This window comes from Lissotriton helveticus, chromosome 11 (assembly GCF_964261635.1).
Source record: "Lissotriton helveticus chromosome 11, aLisHel1.1, whole genome shotgun sequence".
Classification (NCBI taxonomy): domain Eukaryota; kingdom Metazoa; phylum Chordata; class Amphibia; order Caudata; family Salamandridae; genus Lissotriton; species Lissotriton helveticus.
Genome location: NC_136072.1, coordinates 932,393,511 through 932,408,630, shown reverse-complemented (window position 1 = coordinate 932,408,630; position 15,120 = coordinate 932,393,511). Strand labels below are relative to the sequence as shown.

General features: G+C 41.6%; 1 protein-coding gene across 2 annotated transcripts in view; it reads right to left on the bottom strand.

Annotated features, from left to right (window-relative positions):
- Positions 1 to 15,120, bottom strand: part of POLE (DNA polymerase epsilon, catalytic subunit) — a 316,779-nt gene that overhangs the window by 116,063 nt on the left and 185,596 nt on the right. For both annotated transcript variants that reach the window (XM_078667255.1, XM_078667256.1), the window contains exons 27-28: positions 11,585 to 11,687; positions 11,058 to 11,138 (exon numbers count right to left, since the gene is read on the bottom strand). In XM_078667255.1, coding sequence (XP_078523381.1) covers positions 11,058 to 11,138; positions 11,585 to 11,687 — 184 coding nt within the window. The remainder of the gene's footprint in view (positions 1 to 11,057; positions 11,139 to 11,584; positions 11,688 to 15,120) is intronic.

The window sequence follows — 15,120 nt, the reverse complement described above, 5'->3', positions numbered from 1 at the left end:
ATGGGACTCAGAAGCATTCCAGATCGAAGAACAGGCCTGAGCCCCCATGAGATATTGATGGGAAGAGTGATGAGACAAGCTTGGGTACCAGGATACAAACTGTTAAACATTTCTGATGATTTGGTACTTGAATACTGCAAGCAACTGGGTGACCAAGTGCGTTCTATCTCTCGCCAGATTGGGGCAGACGCCGTCGCCAACCCGACAACACCAGTTCACAAATTGGTTCCTGGTGACTGGGTTAAGATAAAGAAGCATACTCGTTCGAGTTGCCTTGAACCAAGGTGGGGACAAAAGCGCCAAGTAATCCTGGTCACCACGACAGCGGTGAGGTGTGCAGGAGTTCCCAAGTGGATCCATGCCAGCCATACCCAGAAGGTGATACCCGACGAGGAACCTGGAGCAGAAGGTTGTCCAGCTGAGGGGTCTACAGCTGTTGGTCCTGAAGTAGCTGATATCAGACGGCCGAGCACCAGTCCCATTGAGGGTCCTGTAGGCGTTGGTCCAGAGGTAATTGACGACGTATGGCCAAGCACTAGTACTGCTGAGGATCCCACCGCTGTTGGTCCGAAAGTAGCTGATGACGAGCCGCAGAGGATTTGGCCAGAAGATTGGATACCCATAATCGACCTTCCTGGAGACCCACTCAGAACAAGAGAGCGAATAAGAGAAGACAGAGAGTGGAATAGAGAGGTCGAGCAAGGCACAGGCGAAGACCCTCAGATCATTGAGATTCGCATCAAATCTGAGGACGAAGAAGAAGGTCAGACAGGGACAGAACAAGTGATCGATACTCCTCCACTGACTCCTGATGTCGAAAAGGGACAGACTAGACAGTGTAATAGTTCGAGCAGAAGAAAATCAAGGGATCGAAGTGCTCGAGCAGGATCAGGCAGAACTAGAAGAACGTGTTCAGGACACAGAAACAGACATTTGAAAGCCAAAATCAAAACTCACCTGAACAAGGCCAGCTTAGTAACCAGGCAGAAGAAATAGATACAAGACCTGGGACTAGTCAGACAGAAAGGGAGAAGGCAGAAATTGAAGTGCCCCAAACAATTGAAAATAAAAGGACATTAGAAGAAAGCCAAATAACAGTGCCAACTAAAAGACTCAAGAAAAAGAAGCACATTGAGCCAAGGTATATTAAGAGACTAAAATTAAGAATAAAAACAGTCCAAGAGAAACTTGCAGACATAAGAAGAAGTCCCCGAATTGCAGAAATACCTGAAGATAGCCCCAAGAGAAGGAGTGAGCGAATAAAAAGACAAAACGAAAAATACAAGGATCCGGAGTGGACCTACTTAATCTTGGAAAACTTTGAAGATCTTGATATTACTGACGAAAGCAACGGAGAACGAATTACTGATTACTCTACAGAGGAAGAAGAAGAACCGCCGTGAGATTGCACAGAATAAAAATACCTGGGAAAAGCTACAAAGAGGGGTTAAAATTTTCTTCTGAGCCAAAATGTCTGAGACAAACTAGAGTGGTAGACCTAGTCGCAGTTGTTGCAAGACATGCTGCAAGGTGTGTATATGTAGTATAGTTATAGTAATATTAATTTGGATAGGATTAACAGTTTTCATTCCTTTTATGGTAAGCAAAAATACTAATATTGACCCTACTCAGACTACTGACACTGAAGAACTGACAACACGAAGTGTAGAAAGACGTGAAAAAGCACTCAGACAGACAAAACGAGACTTAGAAGCATCAGATGAGAAAGGACTACATTACCACGGAGTTAGAAACAAGACTCATTTAAATGTTTTCGCAAACCTGTTAGTGCATTATGTAGAAACTATGGAAATAGAAGATTGCTATGTCTGCATGAAGCTACCTACTTCTGTGGCTGAAGGCGTGACATATCACCTACCTCTGACCTATGGAATCTCCTGTAGTATTTTAGCAAGCTTATTTTACAAAAGAGGACCGTTACAGTACTATTACTCTAACAATGACGTGATCTTTTCTGAACTTCCTATACGTGGAAATCTGAATCCTGTACATGCTAGAAATGACGTTACACGTTATATGGGAGAATATTTTCTGACTATAGGTACTATAGACTTAAATGAAGCACACAGAGACAACTTGACCTGTTTATTACATGAACAAGAAAAGGTATTCTTAAACATGGCAGAGAAAAGAAGGGAGAGTTTCCAAAGGAAGGCAAATGACAAACGGCAGAAAACACCTAAATGGGCTGAAAACATGGAAAGCACCTCAAATGGCGGGGCAGGGCCTGCTTTGTTGCTGGATTTCGAGAAGAAAGGGAAACTCTGTCTTTATCGCGAGAAGACTAGTTATTATAATAACATTTTCATTGGTTCCAGTCAATGTGAGCACAATTACAAGGTAATTGGAGGATGGGGATTCAAAAATGGGTCAGAGCCTGTGTTTCCTGGAATTTATTATATATGTGGAGACAAGGCTTATTTCAAATTGCCAGATCACTGGTATGGAAGCTGCTACTTTGGCATTGTTTTCCCGAGAATATACCATGTGAATGAAATTGCTGGAAGCAGTGAAAATACTAATGGCTTAGCGCGTAGTAAAAGAGAAAGCGTAGGTGAAATAATGGGTAGTATTTTTAGTGCACTGATACCTGGAGTGGGAGTGGTTTTGAACACTCACAGAATTTGCAAATTATCCACAATAGTGGATGTGTTGTCTACTGACACAGCTCATGGATTTCTGCTGGTCAATACCGAAATGGTTGCGATCAGATCAATGGTTTTGCAGAACAGACTTGCTCTTGACACCTTATTAGCAAAAGAGGGCGGAGTCTGTCGGATGTTGAAGGCGCAACATTGTTGCACTTACATTCCGGACAAAAGCGTACAGCTCAAAAGATATGTGAAAAACATTACTAATTTGGAAAAGGAACTCAAACCACTCGAGGTTGACAGTGCCTGGAAGAGACTGGTTGATGGTCTCTCCAATGTAGGTCATTGGTTTGCTAGTTTAGGTAAAAGCTTATTACTTAAGGTACTGATGCCAATTGGAGTGATAGGTATTATCCTATTTCTCATATTCGTCTGTTGCAAATGTCGAAAGCATACTAAGAAATATCAGGTGAATGCAAGAGGAGTGAAACGGAGTGCGGATGAACTTGAATTGGAAGAAATGAATAATCAGATTTATAAAAAGGTGAAAAATTCTCACCCTACCAAAACTGAGAAAGAGAAGCTGAATCGGTTGTTGGAAGAGATAGAGATGTACAAAGTGTGAAAGAAAGTTGGCATCTGGTTCCATTTTTGTGATGATAGTAAATATCATCAAAGAGGGGATTGATAGAGCAGGATTTCGTTTCGCGACTTGCTCGAGTCAAGAACCCTAAAAATCTATTATAATCTCGTAACTTCAATTGTTTGTTTTACTAATTTTATGTATTTTGAATGTGCGTGGGTATCATAGAGATGCTTGCTTATGTGTTCTACTAATACGATTAATTTGTGTCCCTAAAAATGGCCGCTGCTTGACTGTCCTCTTCTGCGCATGCGTCAGTCACACTCACGTGACTTCGCGTAGAGATAGTTTTGGAGGGAAAGGGTGCGCATGCGTAATAAGCAATAAGATGGCTGTGCTTTGATAACGTGGTGAAGCTTTGTGCTGCTGCTCTTGTGACCTTGTTCGTTGCACTTATCATTAATGCATAGTATATTTTTTATAATGATGAAGCTAGAGTACGACATCATGACATGAAGTACATTCATTTATTTTTATGTATTAATTTGTTTTCGCTTACTTTTCATGTATCACGGGAAATGGGGGTCCGAATGGGTCGTGAGCCATTTTGAAGGTCCTTTCTGCGCATGCTCCAGATGCAAGGCCAGAGTCAACCATGGACCGTGGAATACAGCCAACTGGCAGCCACAGTCAAGAGGCTCCTGAGAAAGCTAGCTCTGACCCAGGAGGATGGAGCCAGTGTTCCTAGAATGATACAATTGTAGACATTTGCATTGTATTCTGTGCGACTTTCTCATGGGAACCCCAATCTTGCTAGGCGGTACCTTAACATGCAAATTAGGCCTTAGAATAGTCTGTTCTGATTGGTGTGTTAACCAAATCCTACCTTAGGACCAATCGAAATTTGGGGATTCTGACACTTTGCAACATTGGGGGGTGGTACCCTGTCCCAAAACAGTATATCTAGCCTAGGTTCATCTAGGGAAATTGTCCGACTTGTCTGAATAGCTGACCTGTCACTGACCCAACGCACTCAATAGGTGACTGAATATACAGAGCGCTGCGGAGCACTCTGTCCGAATTTGACCATAGACTAAGGTTTTACTAAACCTTAAGTGCTGGCGGAGCACTTTTGCTGGGAGTTCGCTGACCCATTCGGGGTCCTGACTGATAGCTGCAGAGAGGGTGGAGCGCAGGCGTTGCTTCCGAACTGCGGGTGCTGGTCGTGTCCTGGTGGTCCTGTCCTGATCCTAATCTGGGTTTCCTGTCCTGTCCTGAGGTGTCCATTCTGCACCTGCTGTCCCACTGAGGGTTATCCTTCCTTGAGGGTTTTCCTGTCCTTAACTGACCCGTGGCCAGGGTTGGTTTTCACACCAGTCTAGGTAAATATCGCTCGGAGCTCTTACAACTGCAACTTCCTATTTTTCCGTCTTTGCTTCAATAAAGACATACCCTTTGCATAAGTTAATTTTCCATGCTTTTCTCTGCAAATCATTGCATCTCATTAAAGTCATTTACAGTTTACATTTCATAGCATGTTCCTATGTTCTCTATCTTTTTAGTAAAATTCTTTCCATACTGTTTATGAATTAAATAAATGTTTTTCAGATTTTCCTTAAATACTGAATTGAAGTAATAACGTTAGAATTATAACGTGCTGCATTTTTTCCTTTCATAGATGTATAGGTTTTCCCTAGTGTCTTTTCTCTCGAAATATGACCTAATGATAAAATCCTAAAACGTGCATAAAATTCCTAGCATTTAGTACCCTCTCTCGAATTTCATTTTCGTTAATTCTGAATTCCCTCATTATAGGGTTAGATGGTTACCTGTATACTCTTCCTATATTGTTATGTGCTCTTCGTTATTCTGATTATAGATTGCCTCATTACTATAAACTGTATGAGTGCAGAATCTGAAATCTAAGATAAATCTTTTAAAAACTTCTAGTTGTCCGTGGTCATTTCATGAAATAAAATACAATAAAGTTGGGTTTGTATTTTGCTGCCTTTCCTTTTACAGCTAGCTCCCTGACCCATCGTGGTCATAGGTACCCATAACGGTGGATGGTAAGTTGGGTACACTGGAAATAAATCGAAAGGGAACTCACAATTATTGATAGTAGATTGTGTGGTCATCTGATCAATGTATATGATAAAGTAAAGTATATGGGCCCGAAGCCAGAAGTGGCGAAATTATTGAGAGATGGTGCCACGTGGGCTTAGAATCTACATAACATCATCCCACGAATCACCCAATCCACAGATGTTAGAAGATTGGGCACGGAACTCTGCAATGAGTAGCAAAAACATGCTCCACATCCTCATTAAGTACGCATGGGAGGAACGTGAAGACATCCTCAAACAACTTAAAGAATTGGATGAAGAGTTTGCCAGCAGTCCAGACCAAGAGACCATTGTCAAATTCAAAGAAGAATTGAAAACTCGCCTAAAGAAACATGAAGACGATATAAAATATCGCGAGCAGCGCAAGTTACATAGGGACTGCGGCGACTATGAGAGTTGACGCATCCTAACGTACAGTCTTAAATATGATTATATGTACAATCAAACGGGGTTACAAAAACAGAGCACATCCACAAGTACATCTGCGGCTGAAGCAGGAACGTCCAACATACCGACAGAATCAGACAGCGATGCATCCGGACAAAGTAAGAGTACTACATCGGATCTGGAAATAGTCACCAAGCAAGCGAATTTTTTAGACGAATTCAGAGTGCTGAGGCAAGACGCAAAAAGGCACAGGAACCAACCCCCACATTCCAGAAGAATCCCGTACGGGGACGCCCAAAGGGAAGAGGAAAAGGCAGGGGAGGTCACTCAGGAGACGACTCAAGCTCCAGCAGAGGAGAAGAAAAGAAACAAAAACCAGTGGGAAACAAAAGAGGTGGTTACAAAAACAGAAAATAACCATGGATGCACAAATGGTAAATAAAACTATCATCAATCTTTCTTCTAGAACCCTTACCCACTCTGAAAAACAAACTCTATGTCTGGGTCTTACCTTCTGCCCCACCGAACTCTTCAACTATTCAGGTACTAGGGTGGACATTTTTAAGTTCACCAGAAAATTAAAATTGAAGAAATGGCACTTCTTGAGACAAAATCGGGGTGCCGTGTATGTGGAAGGTGGGGTAGACATGGTTGAAACTTTGGAAGATAAAACTGATACTATTGACTTGACCATATGGGAAAGTCAAGGAGATGTTAGCAACACGATCCTGGAAGAAAGCAGAACTGATAGAGCAGCATGCTCCTCATTTAAGCCTAAATCAGTCTTCTGCCCGATCATGCCCCATGACGCCATAGATACTTTCCACAAAGTGGTTACTAAAGAACTAACCAAACTTAAACACACTTCGGGAGGATGGGGGAAAGGTGACTTTAATCTCACTAAAAACCAAAGGAAATTTATTATCTCATTTGCAGAAGACACTAGCATTATACTGAGACCTGCTGACAAAGGGGGAAATATTGTACTTTGGGGCAGGGACATGTATGTCAACAAAGCACTTAGACAACTAAATACCAGCAATTTCTATGTGAAATGTACTATGATGAACTATAACGAAAGTATAATGGAAACCTGGGAATCATTGAACGAATGGCGTAATAAGGGTTTGCTTACTTGGCAAGAATTCTGTTTTCTGAAAAGGGATTACCCCAAACTGCCTATATTTTACCTTTTACCCAAGGTGCATAAGGATACCAGGGTTCCTCCTGGCAGACCTATCATTTCATCTATAGGCAGTGTAAACGAGAACCTTACACAATACATCGACCACTTCTTGAGGGAATATATTTGTGGGTTACCAGCATATATCAGGGATACCACCGACTTCCTCAATAAGATTGGTAGCATATAATGGGTAGAGGGCTCCCTACTCATTACAATGGACGTTAATGCCCTGTATACGATCATTGATCATGTCCAGGGCATGGAAGCTAGCCGTCATTTCCTGAGACAAAGGGACATAGGTTACTCAGACCATACTCACATGCTCATTGAGATGATGAAGATTTGTCTTAGGAACAATATCTTCATGTTCAATGGAGCCATGTATAAACAGGTACGTGGCGCGGCCATGGGTTCAGCATTTGCGCCCAGTTTCGCGAATCTGTTCCTAGGTAAATGGGAGGAGGAAATCAGATGTGACAGTAACCTCATGAAAGATTTTGAGAAAGTCTCCACTTGGGTCAGATACATCGACGACCTGTTTGTTATATGGCAAGGCACACGAGAGGAAGCTATCTCGTTCATTGAGAAACTCAATGCTAACACCTACAATATACACCTGACACACAACATCAATGAGAAACGTGTAGAATTCCTTGATACCGTAATAGAAGTGATTGATGGCAATCTCACTTCTAAGTTACATAGGAAGGACACGGCAGGAAACACCCTACTCCATGCCCTCAGTGCTCACCCGGATCCTCTCAAATGGAGTATTCCGTTCGGTGAGCTACTGAGGGCAAAAAGAAACTGCAGCGATGAGGCTGGCTTTGCTGCCGAACAAGAAAACATGCTGAAAAGGTTCAGAGAAAGAGGATACCCGGAGGGGGTCCTTATCAAAGCAGTCCAAAAAGTGTCAGTTGTAGATCATAGTGACACGCTAAATCCGGTAGCTCCCGAGATGGACACTGATACTGAGAGTGGTACCCGAGTAATAACCACATTTAACCAGGAATCAGATAAGATCCGGAAAATCCTTGCCAGTAATTGGAATATTCTCAAGGCAGACAACATAGTGGGCCCTGATCTCAAAGATAGACCTCAAATTACCTACAGACGAGGCAGGAATCTCAGGGACATGTTGATCAAAGGGGACATAACTGAAAATAAACGTCATGTACAAGGCCTAAAGGGGTTTTACCCGTGCGGGCACTGTAAAGCCTGTACAACCAGCATTATGGTCAAACATATCGACATACCAGGCAGGAAGGAACCCAAAATGATCAAACAATTTTTGACATGTACTACCACCTACCTATGTCATTTATGTACGTGAGTGCCCGTGCAAAAAGAGGTATGCGGGCAGTACTACATGTATGGCCAAGAAGAGGATACAAGAGCACCTCAGGGCCATCACACATGCAGATAGCCACTATCCCATTGCTAGACATTTCCAGGAACATCACCACTCTGATAACTCCCTATTGAGGTACTTTGCGATTGAGCAGGTGAACATTGGGAGAAGAGGGGGGAACCGTGAACTAGCGTTGAGGAAGAAAGAATCACGCTGGATCATGGAACTCGAAACTAAGTTCCCCGGAGAGCATAATTGGGATGAAGAGCTTGCAACCCATCTGCATGAGGATTAGACATTTGTATGAGACTTATGTGCCCACTTATATGTACCGACTGATTATGTGCAATTAGAAAAGAACTGAAGAATCTGTGTGTAATGAAGAAGTTAAAATGTTCATTTGATTTTAATGCAGATTTGAACTGTAAGTTTTATGTGTTTTTTAGGAGGATTGGAAGATCTTTCTCACTCCTGTCACGTCTATATTCACGGTCCTTTGACCTGCTTGAAACCTGGATGAAAGACACAAGCACCGGTATGAAAGTAGATGTTTCACTTAATAATTTTTCTCGGCACCGCTCCCTGCAGGACACATGCATTTTTACGTCATTTCCTTATCTCAATGGAGGATCCCCGTACGGATGATTGATTTGGGGCACTAGACCTGCATAATCGTTCCATTAAAATCCACCATTAGCCGCTGGGGAGCACTACACACGCCCCCCTCTATGTACGGGTACGTCGTCTCTGGCACCCGTTAATCCCACATCCACTTAGCAAGTAATAACAGTTTTGGCACTAGACCAAACGTATTTGCATGCTTATAGTGAAAAAACGACACTGTAATTTTTGAAGTATCTCATAATCTGTCTTAACATTATTAGGGTCTAAGATGTGAATATGGGTTGACACTAAGGCAATCACCAACCATCACGTATTGCAAGTGCACACAAGATATACCACTCTAAGATGGCGGCTTGTTGTACGATCTAATACTACTAGATTCAGTATGGCTGTTAGGGGTAATCCTCTTCTATGTTCATGAATTTGTATAGAATGTGTATATTATACTGTGACCGGCAGGGGTTTTCTCACGTGTGAAGAGTTATTGTCGAAACGCGTAGCGTGTAAACTGGATAATAAACCCTTTATGCTGCAGTATTCCTGAGTGCGGCTTTTGCTTTTAAGCAACCTGCTCGTATTACATATATATATATAACTATATATATAACAATATATATAACTATCTATATATATAGCTGTATTGATCTCATTGGCAAGCTCACTCTGAGAAGTTCTGCTAATTAAAATCTTCCCTTGAAACATCCACTAGAAGTGACAGATACTCCTATTCACCAGAGAATAAAGAGGGAGTAGAATATCATACATTACGAGGAAACTTAAAATCAAGATCCTGATTATGGAGAGTTTACCCACCACTCATATGTTGCTCATTTTAGAATCAAATGGTTACATTGGCCTAACATCTCATTTTGCCCACACCCTCAGGATTGAAATTTCAAACAATGATGCACAAATTTCTCGATCAGTGCCAATGGGTCTGAGGCATACATTAACACCACAGAAAATGACCTCTGGAGAGGAAAGCCCGACTCGATATAAGGCTTTGAGACTTTACAATAATGTGCAGAGAAGAGCTGTTACCCTGTTGGCAATGAGTCTCATGTTCATGCAATTTCTGCAAGCTGAAACACCATGGTCAGGAGGTAGGCAATACAGGCAACTAAAATGCCCTTCTCCATCAGACATCTTTCCATCATACTGGCTGCATTACAGAAACAAAACCAGTGTACCACAAGGAAAACAGAAAAATCCATCTTGCCGCCAGAAATAGCAATAAAAAATTGATGCCAACAAATCTGAATGGACTTATAAGGAAGAGAAAGACTATGTGAAAGCACAAAGGTGTTCCAAAGCTTTGCTCGGTCTAGGCAAAAACCTCTGGTAGAACATTTATGGAATATATGACGTTACAACGATTTCCGTTGCAACGCATGCCTTTACCACGCATGCGTTACAACGGAATTCGTTTACCACGCATTTCATTTACCACAATTACTAGCGTGGTGACGTCATACGTCGTTAAGAGAAAGCGCAAGTTTATTTTCCGTTTTCTCTTAAACGACGCTGATACCCGACGTGACATCAAGTGAGTTTCTTTTTTTGGGGGGAGACCCCCCCCCAGCCCCCCTTTTTTTTCTTTTTACCTTTACCACATATATCTTTACTACAAACCTCGTAGTAAAGGTATGCGTGGTAAAGGCTTTTGTGTTAACCACGCATGCGTTGTACTGCATGCGTGGTTAACGATTTCGTTGTAAAGGCTTCGTTGTAATGGCCGTTTCCCCATTTATGCCAGGGAACTGGTCTCTGTGCCATATAGTAAGCTCTACCACCTGTAGCAAAAAGGTGTGCACAGCATTACTGTCTTGATCTGTTTTGAAAGGTGTTTCAGAAGAATTTTAATACGTTTTTTTAATGAGATCCAGAATGGCTGATGTAAACAATTTCAAGCTTATGAATAAAGGGACAATATATTGTTTGAGAAGAACCACTCTGATACAGCACTTCTCACTGCAGTTTTTGCTGTTTCTATGTGCTCAGCTGAAAATAATAAATGTTACGGCTGTCCATTTTAACAGTACTTGGCCCTCTCACAGTTATAAGAAACTGAAAAAGCAGCATCCTCGCACTCCACCACGGAAGACTTGGTTTCAAACTCTGCAGCTTCAGTGCGCTACATGTGCAGTACTACATAAAACACCACCCTTCTAAAAGACCCCATACTTACCTGCTGTAGTGCAGCTGGAATGGTAATAATCTTCTGAATGGCACTTCCGAGTCGCTCTATGTAATAATCCCAATCCAGGATCTGTGTAAGAAACCACATAAGTCAGGAAGAAGAACAAGAGGAGCCAGAGTTTGGCAACTAGGCAGACAGTGGCAATGAATTACACAAAAATAAGAGCTGAAGTAAGAATGGGCTCTTTTAGAGAAGCCAGACAGGTTTTCAGGGTAGAAACAATAAATATAAACAATGAAAATTTATAAAGAATGAATTTTAGTGCACTTTATTTGGACATTTGTAGGCCATAACCAAGAGGGGTTTTTTCGGTAAGTAGTCTTCCAAGCAAGGTCAGGTCATAGGATACAAGGGAAGGAAAGGAGCAAGCAGTAGAATTAAAGCACATCACCAGTCATGCTATCAAAGTCCCTGCAAAGGAGAGACTGGTGTCACACTTATGCATCTTGGCAAATAAGCGAAAATACTTCGCAATATAGATGCCAAGAAAGTGAAAAGATTCAGGAAATACTAACGGTCCGGATGTCCAAATCCTGCAGCGAGGAATTCTTCAGCCATTTTCGTAGGTAATGCCTCTTCACACCGCTCTCTGCCTGGAAGATGGCTAATGGGATTGCCCTGAGAAAAATATGAAAGCAGATTATTTTAGCCCATAGAATGTAGCCACAAGAGCCTGTAAATCACAAGGTAGTATAAAATCTCTCACAAATATCCTATTACCAGCTCTATAAAAGTCAGCATTATCCTGACGCAGTTGAAGACTACCAAGTAAAGAAACTTTACTAGACACCTAGAGTACATTGAAAATTCACTGAGATTGTTGAACAGGTATTACCGCCACGTAACATGGTACTTCTATATCTTGAATCCCTTTGGGTCTCGCAGGTCACTAGACAGCCATGCATGTGAGAGGTCAAAGGTGCATGTGAATCAGCATGGCTACCAGCAAAAAGAAAAGCCAAATTAAGCATTAGAATAAAAGTGTGATATGCTGCTAAGGAGAACCGTGTGGGGCAGATTATCGGTCAAAAAATTGTCTGAGAAATATTGTGTTCTAAATGTTGTGTTCAAACATTTTAACTAATTGGAGTTAGTAACTGAAAATCTATACCCAATGCACGATATTTATGTGTACGCGATATTTAAGACACAGTATTTATGTTAGATAGTTTTTCTGAATACAATAGTCTGACAGATGCAGCATAACTAGTACCACATGCTATCTTTTCTCTCTTCCTCAAATATATTTAACAACAAGTCTTGCCAAAGTCCCACTTTAATATTTATGTGGCCCAGCTGACCTGTCTTTTTAGATCCTACGGGGCCACTAATGGGCTGGATACACCAGGTAAAATAGAAGTTCAAAATAGGTCTTATTGAAGTCATTGCTTGGATGACATATATGTCCCAAAACTTAATATAGAGAAGTCTATAATTCTGATTACTGTGATCACAATTCTGTCTGGGACACAACTTGGTGTCCTTTTGAATTAGGAATTCTACCTAGCATCTATAAAAAAAAATCTTGGATTAATAGATAATTCTTTACTTCTCAGGGCAACAAATCGACCTCTTTTCTATTATCTTAAATGTTTGAAGAGGATTAGAACTTTCCTTCCTATTGATCGGAGGACAGTGGTCTATCATGCAATCATACTCTCAAGTTTAGACTACTTTAATGCACTGTACTAAATTTCCCTATAAGTGACATCCTTAAATGACAGCTTTGGCAGAACGTGGCAGGTCATTCTCTGCTAGGATTTAACAGATGTATTTGAATGTTACTACTACTACTAGCTGCCCTTCCATGGCTCCCATTGAGGAAACTCATCATTTTTAAGGGTCTTTGTATATCTCATCGGGCCTTCTATCAACAAAGAGCAGTTTACATAGAAAAGATGCTCCCTATTTCCCAAAGAGATTTCTTCATTCCAGAACCACAACATTGGTCAGAGCGTCATGCTTTAGAAGATCTAGGTCAGGTGAGCATTGGCTTTTTGTTGCTACTGCCATATAATGGAATCTTTTAGAAAAGCATTAATAACTTCCCTCTTTACCAACTTCTCCCACTAATCACTCAGAGCAATTATACACCACATACCTAGTGCAAGGATATTGGTAGGTATAAATGTTGTGCTCTACAAAAATCTATAACATATAGGACAAAAATATCATAAGAGTATGAAGAAAGGAAAAAAAAGCTTGTGCAACAATGTAAGTAATTATTGAATTTGCACAGGGGGTGTTAGGAGGCATCTTTTAACGCACACCCACCCTAAGCAATAGCTGAAAGGGAGGCAGAAAATGTTGCCTGCACGTAGGTAAAAGCTTATGGCAGGGCATGTCTACAGTAAAAACAATGTAATTTTAAAGAAAATTCATAAAGCACACAATCACCATGGATCTCTTAGAGCTAAAGAACCATTGTGTCAGACAGATGAAGCATGTGCACAGATTAAGTAGGACACATTAAGTATGTGCAAAAATGTCGTTTTGATGCCTAAATATGCACTGTTACAATAGTCGAACCTGGAGCCAGTCATCGCGGATATTGCAATGGGGCAACTATGAGGCTATGTAACTTTTTACTGTGCTTTATGGTTAAGGGCTCATACCAAAATCAGAAGGCTAGAGAAATGTGCATCATGCCAGTGACCAGAATCTCCATTTTGTTGGTGTTTAACTTAAGCTAATTGAGATAATTTCATTCTCTAACATCAGGTAAACAAGCTGGAGTGATTGTTCCCGACTCTAGAGTCTGAACAACATTTGTATGTCACAAGCTTACGGGTACAGTAGGAGCTCTTGACATCGAATAAAAGTGGCCAGGTATGGAGAGGGAGCCGAGCTCCGTGGCACACCATAATCAAGCAGTTTGGAGGTCAACAGAAAAGGAGCAGGCAACACTTTTTGAGCTATACTTGAAAGAAACAAGACGAATAACCTGCGACTGTCCATTCTATACTGGTTTATATAAGGTTCCTGGATAAGTAGATTACAGTCAACAGTGTTAATGCTGCTGACAGAGCTAGTAAAACTAAGGCACTGACACAGTCGATATCTGTGGATACTGAAAGGTCATCTAGCATATCTATAGTTTTGGCAGCTGCCACTAAAAGTGACAGGGAAAAATATGAGGAGTTGGATGATATAACCCAAGTTTTGTTCAAGACAGTAAGTACACTTTTTAAACTATTTAAAAAGCTGTGGGGACTAGTCACTGGATTAAGTGACATTTTGAAAACGTTAAGTAAAGGGTGTGCGATAATGCATTTTATATGAGAAACAAAGTGAACAAGGATCTAACATTGAGACGAATTTGCAATGAACCAGTATCTGCGTAAGAGTAGGTGTTAGACCTGTCAGCCTTAGGGCAGACTTCGCACAAACATTTTGCCTTCACCCCTTCTATTTTTGCTAATCTCGTTTTTGCTGGCCTTAGGAATCCATGCACTTTACCAATGCTAAAGGGCTTGTGCTCTCTCCCCTAAACATGGTAGAATTGTCTTATACCCAATTACACATTTTAATGACTTATAGGACCCTAATAAAATGGTCCTACATGTACCCAGGGCTTGTAAATGTAATGCTAATAGTGGGCCTGCAGCACAGACTGTGCCACCCACTTAAGTATTCCTTTAACCCCTTCGGCGCTGATGACAAGCTCAGCTCGTCATCAGTTGCGCCGCTCGCACGCTGATGATGAGCTGAGCTGACCTCTCCGTTACAAATCCTCAAGACCTCTCCGTTCTGACACCGAAAACCTCATTGTTGCCCCCAAATTCAAGAGAGCTCGATCGGGAGGAAGGCGTTTCTCAGTCCAGACTGCACGACTTTGGAACGCTCTCCCCCGAGCCCTGCGTCTCGAACCTCAATACCTCCGGTTTAGGAAACAGCTCAAAACCCACCTCTTCCCACAGTGAATCACTCCTGGCCCTTATCTTGTTCCTTGTTCCGCCCTCCCCGTCCTCTTCCTTGTCCCTCCTTCCCTCTCCCCCTCCCTTGGTCCACTGTACTCAGGAGATAAGATTTTTTAGCGCTGGGATACCTC